This window comes from Salvia hispanica, chromosome 1 (assembly GCF_029641045.1).
Source record: "Salvia hispanica isolate PSC_SH4W2 chromosome 1, Shi_PSC_v1, whole genome shotgun sequence".
NCBI classification, from domain to species: domain Eukaryota; kingdom Viridiplantae; phylum Streptophyta; class Magnoliopsida; order Lamiales; family Lamiaceae; genus Salvia; species Salvia hispanica.
The window spans coordinates 66,984,029-66,999,281 of record NC_142692.1 but is presented as its reverse complement, the minus strand read 5'-3'; the positions used below and the strand labels follow the sequence as shown (position 1 = coordinate 66,999,281).

The following is a 15,253-nucleotide window of genomic DNA, read 5'->3' as shown; positions in this document are numbered from 1 at the left end:
GTGTGATGATTGTGGGGTAGAATCGACACCCCCCTCAACCAGTCTCAATTGATTCTCTTTAATTTCTACTAAAACCTGCTAATAATAATACTATCATTTTACATATTTATGGATTTTGATACACTATATTTATGGTCATCGCTCCAAATTTAATGTCTCATACATAATTCAAACTAATTTTAACTTGATAATTTCAAGTGAAAATAATGAAGATATGTAGCTATGGATAGGTCATAGGGAGAAGTGGGAGTGGTGTATAGGGCATGACATCTCGAAAGCAAAGGTTGGAAGTCTATAGCCTAGAGTATAATTTAAATTGAATAAAGGAGCACTCTCACTTGTATTAATTGGTACCATCACAGCCTTGTCCTACTCAAATGATTTGGAGAGATAAACTAGAATAGAATCTCTATCTTGTGAGATCGTGCATTAGATTCATCTCAAACCTAAAATTAAGTACACCCTCGAAAATGTTCAGTCCTACAAAGGGGAAAACATTGCAATTATCAAACCCAATGCCAACAACTTGTTCACTTTGAGACTTTGATACATTTACTAGTAGTACAAATTAATAGCATATCCTTTTTGAATTGATGAGCCTTTTTGTATATATTTATTGCAAATAATCAACTATAATGATACAAATATGATCAGGTTTCATGAAAACTGTAGTATCCTGAACCATACTAATTTGCCCCAGCAGTTTTACTTGAAAACCAACTCATTGGTTGATCTTCCATTCCTGTAGAGAGAGAGATTTGGTTATGGATCGAGCAAGCGAGCGAGCAAGGTGATGGAAATCTACAGGGGAAAGGTGAATCTGAAGTTGTCACTGCTTATGGATCAAATTTATATCATGGGAAATTCTTTTTGCAGGATGTCGAGATTCCTTGAGTCGCAGGCTTCAAACATGTCATTCCGCGATGCACAGCTGAAAAGTGTAGTGTGTAAAGTTTATATTCTTAGGGATTAACTAATAGAATTATGTATAAGCTGCTTACCTCAGTGATATTCTCAAATATTGCCAGGCATTATCTGCCTTTGGGTTCATTGCCAGTGCTCGAACATAGTAACGGATAGAGTCCTCATACATACCCTGAGAAATTATATTGCAAGCAAATCAAGTTTCAAATATTATTTATACTCTGGAAATTCATATACATGACAACTAGACAAGTTTAAATGGATGTATGCATGAAAATCCAAAAAGAAAGAATGAAGCATATACTTAATGATTTTGCAGATCAGAACTCATCATCAAGTATTATTTTCATACTGTATGATTCTGCTCATCAGAACTTGTGATCAAATACATTTATATTGTTTAGAGAAGCATCAGAGTTTTCAGTTTCAACTGTGTGCATCTTATTCAGCTATTACCGCTGACAGCCATAGACATTAACTCTCCAACCAATATTTCTTTACTGTAAACTACGAGCAATGTAATAAGTGAAGCTTAACCATTACCTGGTTGGCATAACTGATTCCCATGTTTGCCCATGCGCGGACATAATTAGGCTTTAGATTTAGAGCCTGAAAGCCAACAAGTATAAAAATATTAAAACATCTAATTAAAGAAGCGTTTCGCAAGATTATTTCATGAGGATAGGACACGTGAAAGATTATTACAATTGAGACATACATACAAGCACTTAAGCTAAATAATTGCTGCAATAAAATATACTCCCTCTGTTCAATTAAAAATAAAACGTTTCCTAAAATGAAATCAACAACATCTCTACTTTTCTCTCTCTCTTACTTTACTCTCTTTTCATTAACTCACAAAACAACACTACATAAAATCTCGTGCCGAAAACCAAATGTTTCCTATTTATTGGGACAAATGGAGTATTAAATGCTATTTTCAAATTTTATTGATCACTTCCGCCTTAGAGAACTCTATATCATGTGATCCAGTCTAGTGGTAGTGGATGTCAAGCACAGGCTACAATTTTAAGCTTTATGTATATTTACTTCCATATGCTATATTACAGCCACATCCAGGTTATGAATGCCATCAATCACCAAGTTACAGGTAATAAATTATCACCTGTTGATAAGCTAGAATTGCATCAGCACTCTGAACACTATTAGCTTGTGTTGCACCAAGCTTATTCCAGAGTGAATAATCTCGTGGTTTGAGTTTCAAAGATGTCTGAAAAGCTTCAATGGCTTTGTCATATTCTCTAGATAAGTTGTAGAGCACCCCAAGAACTATATGTACATCAGCATCTTCAGGAGAGAGTTTAGCTGCATCATTAAATAACCTAGCCACCTATACATCCACAAGCAAACCATCAGAATGAATCTTACTCTGAAGATATATATAACAAATATAGGCAACTAAGGATGCACCGTGAACATGTATCATAGTTTGTGCATGTTCCAGTCCAGGTAGACACTTACATCAGCATAATACAAATTCTCGGGCTGATCTGGAGGGGCTATGGTGCTATATCTAGGATGATGACGTAGCCAACTATACAGGTACTTTAGTGCAGCTGCCTGCTCCAGCTCTGGAAGTTTTATGAACAAAAGTGAAATTCATTAATCCACATTAATTATTGCTAGGACACACAATATATGTTGGAGAAAACATAGTGTGAGCATAAAGTCCTATAGAATCATAAGAAGATAAGATTGTAGAATATGAGAGATCTATAATGACCTCTGTGACCACAGTATGAAAATCACGATTAACAATCCCAAACAAACAAAGGAGAAGCTGTGACCTCTATTTTAAACTTCAAAGCTTTAGCTACTAACCATTTGTATGACTCACACCAAGAGCAAGAAGAACTTCCAAATTTGTTGGATCAACCTCATGTGCGCGCATCATGGCTGCAATTGCCTGAAATAAGGTGAATTGTCTTAGTGATAATAAATGGAGGAAAACAATGCAATTAGAGATTACACTATCAGAGTTTTAGTTATTTGTGGATTTCAGAATAGCTTCCTCATAAATTTTAACTGTTTAACGTAAGGATATTTCTCATTAATTTCACGAATATCTAGTGGTAAAATCATGAAAATATACAACAAGAATTCCAAGCAGCACAAATTTATGTACTGTCCAGCGAAGGGAAAACAGAGGTAGCAAATCCAATATATCAACCTGCTGATCATCATCATTCTCTGCATGAGCTATACCAAGTAATCTCCAACCCTCAGCATTATCTGGGTTCTTCAGAACCTCAGCCTCCAAAGCAAGAACAGCTTCACTTAAAAGCCCCTTACGGAAAAGTTCCTGGCCTTCCTTCAAAGGATTAGGTCGGCCAACATAAGGATTTAAATCAGAGAACACGTATACCCCTCTTGACGCATCCGATTTCTGCTTTAGTGCTGTTTGCTCATTAAGATAACTGCAGGTTGAACCAGATTTATATCCAATAAACTTAATACGCATAACTATAATAGAAATTCTTATATCAAAGCTGACACAAGTCCTCATACATGACATGCTATTAAAAAAGAAAACAATTACATACAAGAACATGCTGGCAATGAGATAACACGACACTCATTGTTCATGGTTGCAAGTATTTTTATTTCCTACTAACGCACAATGACAACCAACAAAGGTAAATCATGCCCTGCAACGCATTCCTGTCCATGGGTGAATTTGATACCACAATTTCCACACAAAGAACAAGACACGGGAAACAGTGCAGATTGCAAAAACAAGCACATTTCCAAGTTCATTCAAACATAATTATTCTGTATATATGCAGAGTATAAAGATCTCATACCTATAAAAGAAGAGAGTTGGAAGTCATTTTACAAGTTAGTTTACATGGATAATTGGTTTAGAAGAATCAAATTAAATGCAACTATAATCTACAAAGGGAGGTTCCTACTGAGGCAAAAACTGGTGCATTAAAAGGAAAAATATGTTAACAAGTTCACTTTTGTATTGAGATATAATGGCGATAATCATTGATATATATGTGCGGACAGACCAAGACAAAACAAAGGTAAAAGAGTGTGCATCAAACAAGTAACAGAAATGAAAATAAAAAATTTAACATCCCCCAAATTGTTTATGGTGGACTTACTCGTCATAAGCATTGGCCCAATTATCACCAGAAGAATCGCCAAGCACTCCATCAGTAACCTGGCGCTCAAATTCATCAGACCAGTCATTGACATTTAGCTTGGAAAATTCATTCGCCCACTCATCTTCTGTTGATCCTTGTTGCCCACGTTCAGTAGCAAACTCATTTGCCCAGCCATGCAGTCCATGAGAAAGCTGAATGGTAAGAATCATAAGATCAGAAAAGATTTTAGCTGACTGGAGAATGTCATCACTTATCAGTACAAGGAAATGAAGCAGGAATGTTCTAAGCATGCTAGTAAAACTCCTGAACATTTTTGCCTTTTGCCATAAGCATGGGTTCATGGTGTCTTTAGGAAAGTCTGAACTTGCCTGTTCATTAGAAAACTGGTCAGCCCAGGATCTGCCCCCACTGTGCTGCTGTTCATATTCTGCAGCCCAATCTCCAGGTGCAGAGATTCCAGCAGGCTTGAATTGATTGTCCTCAATAGTGATTTCACCACGGCTCATCTTTGATACAAACTGGAGGAACTTCGAATTCTATACGTCCAAATCAGTACAGAAAAGAAAATCAGGAAAAACTTGTGATGCAAGAAAACTGAATAATTAAGGACATGCATGTATGCAGATGTATACTCGACTAGACTTGTCTTGTCATACGTTGAACTTGCAATTGAACCCCCTTAATCCATCATAGCTTAGTATTCAGTCATATATATTTCTCTTACAAGTTAGATCAGTAACTTGATTGTTGTCATTTCTCATATGGAGCTGCTTTTACTTTTGAAGAAGTGTATAAAGAAGTATTTACAGCATGAACATATTAACGATGGAATGCAACCTGAAACTTTGGGTCATTATTTTGAGCAAGCGTATGAGCTAACATGCGAGTCTGCTCCATGGCAGCAAGGTTAGGGACACCAGTAGCTCTCATTTGATCAACTGAAGCAAGTTGCAAGTGCTCCTGAAAGTAGCAAGGAAAATCAAATAAGCATATTCATCAGCATCAATATGAACCCTGCTCTCTTCCAAGAAAAGCAAGTGCAAAAGGAGATACTGTATTAATGGAGACTTTACAAGTATTGTTACTTTCCAAATGAAAAATGCAGCAAATACCCCTTAAAAAATCCACCAGATAAGTGGAGGGCAGAGATTCTCCCTCAAAGTCTTAGTAAAGAGTGTCAGAGTAAGAAATGGCAGTCACTATAGCCAGTTCGGCACTAATAAAAAGTTGAGTAAGATAAGCTCAAAACTACTAGACGTTTATTGTTCTTCAGAACATACATTATGGTAGTTACACCATCCAGGGGCTTTGATTCAAGTTTTACATATAAGTGTTCCTTCAGCGATATAAAATTAAAAACTAGTAAGAATATGTTTCACCAAGTTGAACAGAAAAAAACTGATGCATTAGACACCACACTTGAAATCCTAATTTCTATATTTAGCAAGCAAAAAAATATTTGTCCAGACATGAATGTTGAAACTGGATATATTGTAACACTCAGTCTTCCCATGGTTTTCTTTTTTTGAAGTATTAAGGCAGAGCTGACTTAGTCGCAAATAACCACCAAGTAAAATGCTGAAAATCAGCTAGAGCAAATAACATACTCGATGATGGTAATACAAGAAGAGATAATTCCTTACATGCTCAAATTCAGATGCCCAACCATTTGCACCATGTTGTCTTTCAAATGACTGAGCCCACATATTTGGATTGTCATGAGGCACTAGCTGTTGTGAAAATTCAGAGGCCCATCCATCTGCACCACCAGACAAAGGTTTCATATGTTGTGACTCGGTCCAATATTCCTCTAGCTCCGGAAATCTCCCAGGTATTGGGCCTCTGGCTCGGATATCATTATCAATGTCTAAAGATGACAGCAGTGCATTAACCTGAAATGATGGTTAATCCAAATTATCTGAAAATGCAATGCCAGATACCATCAAAATAGGAGCAATGAACTGTAAGGTTACACACTCAAAATTTAGGCACTACTAAAAGAACCATAAGAAGGATAATCTTATCATGGCTAAAAATACACATTAGCATATACTTTAGAAGATTTCCTATGACCGATGCAGAGCATATTTGCTATGTTTAGAAGTAGGATACCAAAATCCCATGTTAATACAATAATTACTTTGTAAGAAGATTCATGTTTATAAAGGATAGACAGCAGTACACTTGCACACACTCCATTTTTATACAACTACCTGTGTATGAATAAACTCTTCACTCTTGTCTGCAAAAAGATGACGAGCCATAATACTGCTACGATCACGTATGCATTGCTTGTCACCTTCAGACAGTCCTAAAACAGGAAGTGAAGCCGGACGGAAAGGTATGCTACCATGTCCGCTGTGAAGAAATGAGTGCAAAAAATTGGACAAAACTTTTTGAGGTGGCCCTGCAATCGACAAAATAAAATAGATGGTTAAGAATACATAAGTCACTTCATAATGCTTTAGACTGGCAGGCAGTATGAACCTACATGTGAGAGCGACTTAGTTGAAAAGAGAAAAATATCTTTGATCAAGTAAAAAAACACTCTCTGTTGGGCATCATACATTAAACTCAAAGAGAAACAAGGTTTCACTCAACATTGCAGTTTAAGACCCCATTTCCCACCAATATTTCACCCTAAGAGAGAACTTCATATGACGTTTTACCAACTCAACCAAAACCATGACACCATGTGTAAACTGGAACTTTGTTTGCTACCACCTCCACTTTACTGAAACTCTTCAACCTATCGAGACTGAAGTTTCAAAATTTCACGTGATTATTTACACCAACAACTCATATCAGAACACCCATGCCACCACTCTAGCTATCCCCTCAGTTGTGTAATACAACAACCAGACCACTGTGCTGAATGGCTTGGTCTAAGTCTAACTGCTGCTCAGAGAAGTCACAGAGTCCCAGTCAATCACTGAATTATCGTATTAGAGCCAAAAAATAGTAGATTGCAATATGCAAACGTATCTCATCAAGTCAGTCCGGATTTACCAAAGCCAAATTAAATGGCTGTTTTCCACAATTCAGTTCATTTGCAACAGAAAACGTACAGTCAAAACACCAATTCCACCCTGGGCAGAAGGCAGAAGTAACTGAAATGCTACACATTTGACAGTTCCTGCCCCATTTTTTTTTACTTAATTCATAACTCCTTACATTACTGGATGTTAAACAATGCATACAAAAGAATTTCGTTTTTTTCTTAGGTTCCTTTGTGGTTACATATATCTTCCCTATTTGATTGGGGGTAACTCATGCGTTCTTGAATTTTCACATTTGGCTTTCATATATTTTCATCCACTGCATATTCCATTCCAGAGTTCTAATCTGAACTTCTCTACTTGTATGTTGACATTAGTGAAGCGGCTGGATGCATAAGGGAAGCTAGCATATATGAGGCCCATATCAGGAAGTAACTTGTAAGTGAACAACATGAAGGGCTCATGCTCTCCTTGCATATGTTAGATAGTGCTTAAAAATTGATTAAATTTGATAAATGGTGTTAGAAGGAATCAGCTTTGTTCATTAAGTAGCATGTAATTTACCCGCATAAAGAAGACAAGGGTCAAAACAAAACACAACTTGAAGAGAAAAGATTTAATCAAAATAATGATAAAAAAAAAAATTACCATCAAAATCTTGTTGAAGCCGAGCATGCTCTAAAGGCAAGTTGGTTGGTCCAGTCCTTCCCTGAAAATGAGGAATCTGAGGCCTCTGAATGTCATCCCAAGCATCTGAAAACCTATTTTGATCCATTGAGTGAAAGCCTCGAAGGAATTCTGAACCCTGAAAATATAGCACATAATGAAATTTATCCAATAGATCCCACCAGCAATCAGTAAGAAAAAGAAAAAGTAATACCAACCTGCGCATTAGGAGGCATATATTCAAGCTCAGCCCCCGGAAGCGCAGCATTAAAGGGTTCTCCCATCCCTGCATGCAAATTGCCATCTGATGCAGTAGCTGTTGCAGTCGGTATCTCTTGAAGCCTTTCCTGCTTGATGATAAAGAGAGCTCCCGTGAGCTATTATGCATGAGACATATGCATATGAACTCTAGTGAGCACCCAATATTAGGTAACTCCACATCCATTTTTGTCTGAATCTCCTATCCGTAGCCTACTAATATACTAAGTGTTCCTGCCCCATTTTTTTCTGGATAAGTGAGATCAAAATAATACAATGATCATACTCCCCTTAATCAGTCTAATCCCTCAACAGTTAACAGAGGCTTGTCTCAACACATAAAACCCCAAGTACTACAGCCCCAATTTGCACTCTCCGCCCTAATCATAACATGATCTTCTACAATAGCACGTGCCAGCTAACCCACACCGAGCTATGCAGCAATTGCTCGAAAAGAAATGCTCTATTGCTCGATCAATTAATCTTAACATGAGAATCGTGCTTCCCCTACTTGCGCGAAAACATGAAATTAAAAAAAACTGCTACCAATCCAATAGAGAAAGCCAAAGTATTGAGCCATACAATCATTAGAAACGGCAAATTGAAGCGAAAAAAAGAAGATTATTGATTGGAGAACCTGGGTTTTGGAGGATGAACCAATAAGGGCGTTGGCGAGAGCTCCGAGGGGGTTAGATGAAGAAGACGACCCCGGCACCGCGCAGGCGGCGCCACCGCTCACCAGGTCCCGCATCGCCATAGTGAGAGAATTCCGGTAAGGCTTCCTACGGCAGCACGGCGCCGCTTATTTTCTTCCCGATTTCAGTAGCTAGCTGTGAGAGAGAGAGAGACAGCCGGAAATGGAATTTATCGAAATAAAAGTTTTAATTTTGAGGCAGAGAAAATGTTTGGAGGTGAGGAAGTAAACAGCATAAATAATTTTAAGTTTTTTTAATTCTATATATATTTATTTAGTTATTTAGCGAAGATATAGTTCAGATAATTTATTGGGATGAGGGAACTTATCGAAAAGTCTTTATTGCTTTTTTGTTTTTTGGTTTATTGAGTAAAAATATTAGAGGGTAGACCTATGGCTCAGCCTTCATGGATCAGTGAATGAGATCAAGTATCCTTTCGTTTTTTTTCTAATTTATTATTTCAAATTTAAATTTAAAATACATTCTTATCTTGAATATATCACCTCTAATGATTAATTTTTATATGATAAAATTAGGGATGTCCCACCAGAAACCCGTGGATCGGCCAAACAACCTGGTAATATGAGCGGGTTAGGGCTGTAATTTTATTACCCGAATACAAAACGGGCTAAACGGGTTGGCCCGAATGGGTTGGCGGGTTGAACGGGTTGCGGGTCGGGCCGATGGGTTGTGAGCTTTAATTATAAAATATTAAGTTTTAGGGGTTTTTTATATTTTTGAATCCTCAATCTTCATTCTACACCATCATTAGTCTTATTCAATCTTCATTCTACACTCAATCTTCATTCTACACTTTTCCACTCGATCCCACAATATTAGCTTTCAAGTTCTATCTCAACTCATTATTGCACCGTCCTATCATCTGTCACTAGTGTCTTACCACCACCAAAGCCAATCAAGACAAAATGAAGAACTAACTCATCAAAATCTTAATATATTTATCATTTTAATAATGATTCATGTAAGATATGATTTTTAATTTTCATAAAGAATTAGTTACGAACAATGCCATAATAATGATACGAACACAAACTTTAATTTATATTGTAGTTGATCGAGATGAAAGGCTTCTTTTCAAGTATTATTGAAGAAAACTATGAAAATTTGAAGATTTTATATGATTATAAACTAAAAAGAAAAAAGTATCTAAAATTTAAAATCATTTTATAGAAGAAAATTTTGATACAGGAAATTATTTTCGAAAGCTTTTAGGCCCGAATAGCCCGATGGGTTAGCCCAAAACCCGACGGGTTAGGGTTAGGGTTGAAAATTTATGACCCGAAAAATCCATAATCCGAATGGCCCGTACCCAAATAGCCCGACGATCTGAGTGGGCTGGCTCGAACCCAAACAGATTAGCCCGATTGACATCCCTGGATAAAATGACAATAATTACTAAAAATAATTGCATATAAAATTATAATTAAAGAAAACAAAAGTAATATGTTACTAGTGAAAAATAAAAGCCGGAAACGGATTGGGAGTTTGTGGGATAGAGAAATTAGACCACTAGATTCATTGGTATCAACCCAACAATATTTCTCCCCTCACTTCTTTTAGTTGGACTCAATTCGATTTCATCATAATTGAAATATTTTTCACTCATTCTTTGTCAATTTTCTGGTGTCCTGCAAGATCAATTTTACGTCAAAACAAGCCTTTAAAACATTCCAAATAAAGACAATGTAAATTCGATTCACATAAATAAGTTATCATCAATATATTAAGATAAAACACACAATATCTTTAAATCATACGTGACACAATAAGTGGCGGAGCCAAGATTTTAGTCCTGGGGGGCCCAAATTAATATATTAAAATTTTTGTAGTGTTTCTTTGTCAACGACGCGGAAATGACCCTGACATAAGTAGTAGAGTATTGCGCGCTAGAGATAGACAATGAGATAAATAATTAGAGGATTAGTAATAGAAAATTTAGAGATACTGTAAAAACGTCGACCATCGAAAAAAGTTAAAGAATAATATTTTTATAATAAAGATCATAGTACTATTGAAACTGGTTTTACCAATAATATATAGTAGTATAGTACTTATATATTTACAAAATTATAGAATTACTTTCTTCTATTCTATATAATTATAAATAAAATTATTTATACAAAATTAATAGCTAATAAGTTTATACAAGATAAATTATTATGAAAAATTGTTTACAGCATAAAATAAATTGATATTTAAATAAGTTAAAGTGGAGAGAGTAAAGTATGAGAGAGGAAAAGTAGAGGAGAGAAGAGAGAATAAAGTAGGTGGAGAATAAAGTAAGAGAGATGACTTTTTGCTAAAAATGGAAATAGGTCACTTATAGTGGGACACCCCAAAAAGGAATACAAGTCACTTATCTTGGGACGGGGGAGTATAAAATTGGTAGAGAAATTAAAGTCCAAAAGCGGCATAAAAAAATAAGATTATATTAAATTGGTAGGGAAATTAAAGTCCAAAAAGAGGCATAAAAAATACTCAAAATCATATTTGCTAGAAGGAAGGATCGAACCCTGCCCATTTCAATTAGTGACAGGTTTTCAAGCCAACTACACCAATTCGTCATTTATAATTTTTGCGTACATATAGCATATATAGCGATAACTGAAATGGCTGGGGGGCCTAAGGGCCCCCCTGGCCCCACCGTGGCTCCGCCAGTGGACACAATACAGATTAACATTTCGTACAGAGTTGTCGTACATCAAGAATTTTGAGTAGAACTGTAGAAGAATGACCATCGAGGCTCCGAAAAATATGTGGAAGAGCTTATGAGTTTGATTCAAATAAAGAAGAATTCCACTATTTCACTTCACTAGTCAAGAAAATTGTTGGAAATTGTTACATACCAAATATGAGAACTCATTTTAAAAGATTAGCCCGGTAGGAGAAAAAGCTCATTTAGTCTATAAACCTCACACCGATTGTTCTTGTAACCGATGTGGGACATTGAGTCCATAACAGAGATTTACACAAGGATTACACTACTAACTTCCTCTACCTACTCTTTGGCCATTTTGTTACAACTGTTGAAAGTTACGGGATGATAGTCGGAGACCGCTGAAACAAGTGCAGCGACCGCCGCCCAAGAGTCGGAAGCCTCGGACCAACCCACAACGATCGCTGGCCAAGGTGCAGCAGCCCGCTGGAAAAAAGAGGCGAGCAGAATTTACCCTATTTTCTCTCCAAGATTTACCATATTTTGCAATTTTTTTCCTTATTTGAAGGAGACGATTTCTCCCCTGTAAATAACCCCTCAAGCTTCATCATTAGGATCCTCTTTTTGCAACATACTTTCCAGAGAATCAAAGTTAATGTATTTCATTGTGCAAAGGAGCTGAAGAAGGATTCAAGATCATCAAATCGACAAGGATTCAACCTTTTGGTTTTATTAGCTTTAGTTTGATGTTTTCATTGTTTTCCCTTCAATCTATGTTTTTAGATTATTCTATCATGTGTAACTAAATTCATAGGATTCTAGGGATGTGTTAGTAACGACTTTGGTTATACAATTCCTTTTTCTATTTAATATCCGTTTGTTCTTACTTTATTTCTTCCTTAAGTTGTTGGATAATGTTTCACGTTTGAGTGACACATTCTGTGATGAAGTAATATAACTTGCTACATAATCGTGAGAGGAGGTTGGCGGGTTATGTCCACTTAATAGACACTACAATTAGCTTCCTTTAAAACGACATTGTTAATTGAGAATGAGGGCTTTTCAAGGGTCCTAGGAGCTTTTAGGAGTTACGTATTTAGGATTGACAACCCTAAGAGCACTCCCAATGCTCTCCCTAAAAACTCCCTTATTTCTCCCTAACTCCTGCCACATCAGCGCCACATCAGCACCAAAATTTATCCCCAGTTTTTAGCCAACTTTTAGCCAACTGCTCCAATGGTTTCTCCCTTATTTCTCCCTTATTTCTCCCTAACTCAACATTTCATTTTTACATCATCATTTTTAATATTATTTAATTTTCCCTACAAATGTGTTTAATAAATAGATTTATAAATGAACAATTCGTCGTTGTATTAATCATTGGAAAATATAATACAACGAGAAAAAAAAAACTACAAATAAAAAACCATAAAAAACAAGGATTTAAAAAACTAAGAGGAAGGAGCGTCCGGCGAGAGGCCCATCTTGATCTTCATATTTTGGATGGTCGACCAGAGGGACTGTTTCTCTTCTGGGGTTCCGCCGCCGGTGAAGTACAACGTGTACAACTGCGCCAGAGTGGCGGCATTGGAAGAGAACGTGGCTTGTTGTAAGAACGGGGATTCCGACTGGGCATCTGACGATGTGCCCTTCCCCTTCCGCCTCCCCTTCGCCTTCTTCGCTCCCACAGGGCGGTCGTGCGGACCATCCTCAGACAAGTCGATGGGGATCGCGCTGCCCTCACTCTCCGCACCGCTAAGTCGCGAGCGCACCGATTTCCCGTGCAGCGCGCTGTGCATCTCCGTCCGGAATTTGGGGAGATCCTTCAGCCTATCATAGATTTTCCAATACTTGAAGCCCTTCGACAAGAACTGGCTACATCTGGATGGCCTCATCTCGGACCATGTGCTCGTTTTGGCCACTCGTCATGTTCGTCATCAAGTTAGAATATATACCGTTGAAATGGGCGCAGTCCCTCATGAGGCGCTCCCAATGCCGGCGGATCGCCTCACTGCCATGGTCCTTCATCGAGGCAGTCTTGTTGGTCGTGTACTTCTCCGTAACCTGCGCCCAGAACATGATCTCAGTCCGGTAGTTGCTGCGCACCGCGTCTTGCGTCGTGTCCGCCCAGCAGTTGGCTATCAGCTCGGACTCTTCGAGAGTGTAAGTAGTCCTTGTCCGCTTCGGCTTCTCATCGGAAGCCGTATCAGTCGCAGCCGTCGACGCCGACGCCTTCCCCTTCCCGCTCCTGGAAGGCGGCTTGGCGGGCGTTTCTTCCACCTCGTAGTCGTCCGTGCTGAGTGTCGGATCCGTTGTGTACGTCGCGGCCTGAGATTCTTCGTCGCCTGGGGTTGATCCAGGGATGTCGAACAACGATGTGACTATCTGGGGGCGATACACATCGTCGGCTGGAGAGGGCATGCTGAGGGCAGACTGGAAGTACGGAGAAAGTCTGCGTGGCGTAGGAGTCTGCAATGGGACGGACCCGCATATGGATATTGGCCAGGAGGAGAACCCATCGACAACAACGAGCTCAACCACTGCTCATTTGCTTCATCAGTGTTGGGAATTTGCGAACTCGACTCTTTGCCCTTACCGTTACTTTTTCGAGAATTTTTCCTACTAGAGCTCATAATTTTGAAGATTGAAGATTGAGATAAGAGATTGAAAAATTGAGAGAATTGTGTGTGATGAATGGAGGAGGAAGAGGAAGTATTTATAGTGGTGGAATTAATAGATATAGCCGTTTAAAAAAAAAAAAAAAAAATATCGCCGAACATCGCCGAATCGCGCCCACAGTGGGCGGCGATGTTTCGGCGATGGATCGCCGGTTGGCGTTAATTCGGGAGGAATAACGCCGAGAATTCGCCGAAATTGTCCCATTGGCCGGCGAAAACTCGGCGATTTTCGGCGAAATATCGCCGAGTTTAACGCCGAGCCCATTGGGAGTGCTCTAATATTTGTAACCAACGTTTGCATAGCATGGGCATAAACTAGGTGACTCGTTCTATCAAAGTTAGAACTGTGCTAGGGTGTTGTAGTTGAAATTTGTATAACCATAACTGTGAACACACATCCCTGGAATTCCCCTTATCTCTATATTTTTATCTCTGTGAATAATTCGCAATTAGTTATTTACTTGCTTTCAATTGTTCTTTGTTTTCAAAAATCTCTAAAACTTTCGGTCTTCCAAATAGTAATTGAGTTTTAGTAGAGAATAGACAGTCTGTGTTTGTTTTCCCTGTGTTCGATATCCAGTACTAACCTTTAGCTATACTATTCCTACTATGTATACTTGTAGGTATTTATAGTGCTAATAAAAAGTGAATCAGAAAGGTGAAGGGATTTGAAGTATATAAGCAATGACATCTTTTGAGGGATTAATTGTAATTTATGGACTCAATTTTTTACAATCATTACTCTTTCCATCTCATAAAAATAAAGACTTTAGGAGACTTTAGAATGACACAGGTTTTAATACAAAATTGATAAAGTAAGAGAGAAGTAGAAAGAAAAAAAGTGATTAGAGTATCGTTAATGAAAAATGAGACCCCACCTCATAAGAGAGAAAAACATGCCAAAAATGGAAAGTGGCTATTTTTGTGGGACGGCCTAAAAAAAAAGAAAATTATTTTTATGGGACAAAGAAAGTACTGTATATTAGTATTATTGAAATACTATCAACTTAACAATTTAGTTTTATCTTGTGCCATATAAAAAATTTCAATGTTAAAACTTTTGTTTTAATTGGCTCGCTCATAATATTATCGCGTCATAAGTTTATTCTTTCAGTTGATATTCATTTGACCAAAATCATTCTATTTTTTTGTTTTTGTTATTTACAAAAATTACACTTATAAACATGTAATTATCGAAGAAAATGTGATATCTAACATTGAT

General features: G+C 37.6%; 1 protein-coding gene across 1 annotated transcript; it reads right to left on the bottom strand.

The window, feature by feature from the left end:
- Positions 1-471: 471 nt before the first annotated feature.
- On the bottom strand, positions 472-8,891 carry PEX5 (peroxin 5). The gene is made up of 15 exons (XM_048124656.2): positions 8,619-8,891; positions 7,942-8,070; positions 7,706-7,862; positions 6,272-6,465; positions 5,702-5,950; positions 4,896-5,018; positions 4,427-4,594; positions 4,056-4,249; positions 3,116-3,362; positions 2,767-2,851; positions 2,407-2,516; positions 2,051-2,275; positions 1,468-1,533; positions 1,002-1,096; positions 472-931 (listed from the first exon to the last, which is right to left on the bottom strand). The coding sequence occupies exons 1-15, from the start codon at positions 8,736-8,738 to the stop codon at positions 850-852; spliced, it is 2,244 nt and encodes a 747-aa protein (XP_047980613.2). The 5' UTR covers positions 8,739-8,891; the 3' UTR covers positions 472-849.
- Positions 8,892-15,253: the final 6,362 nt, after the last annotated feature.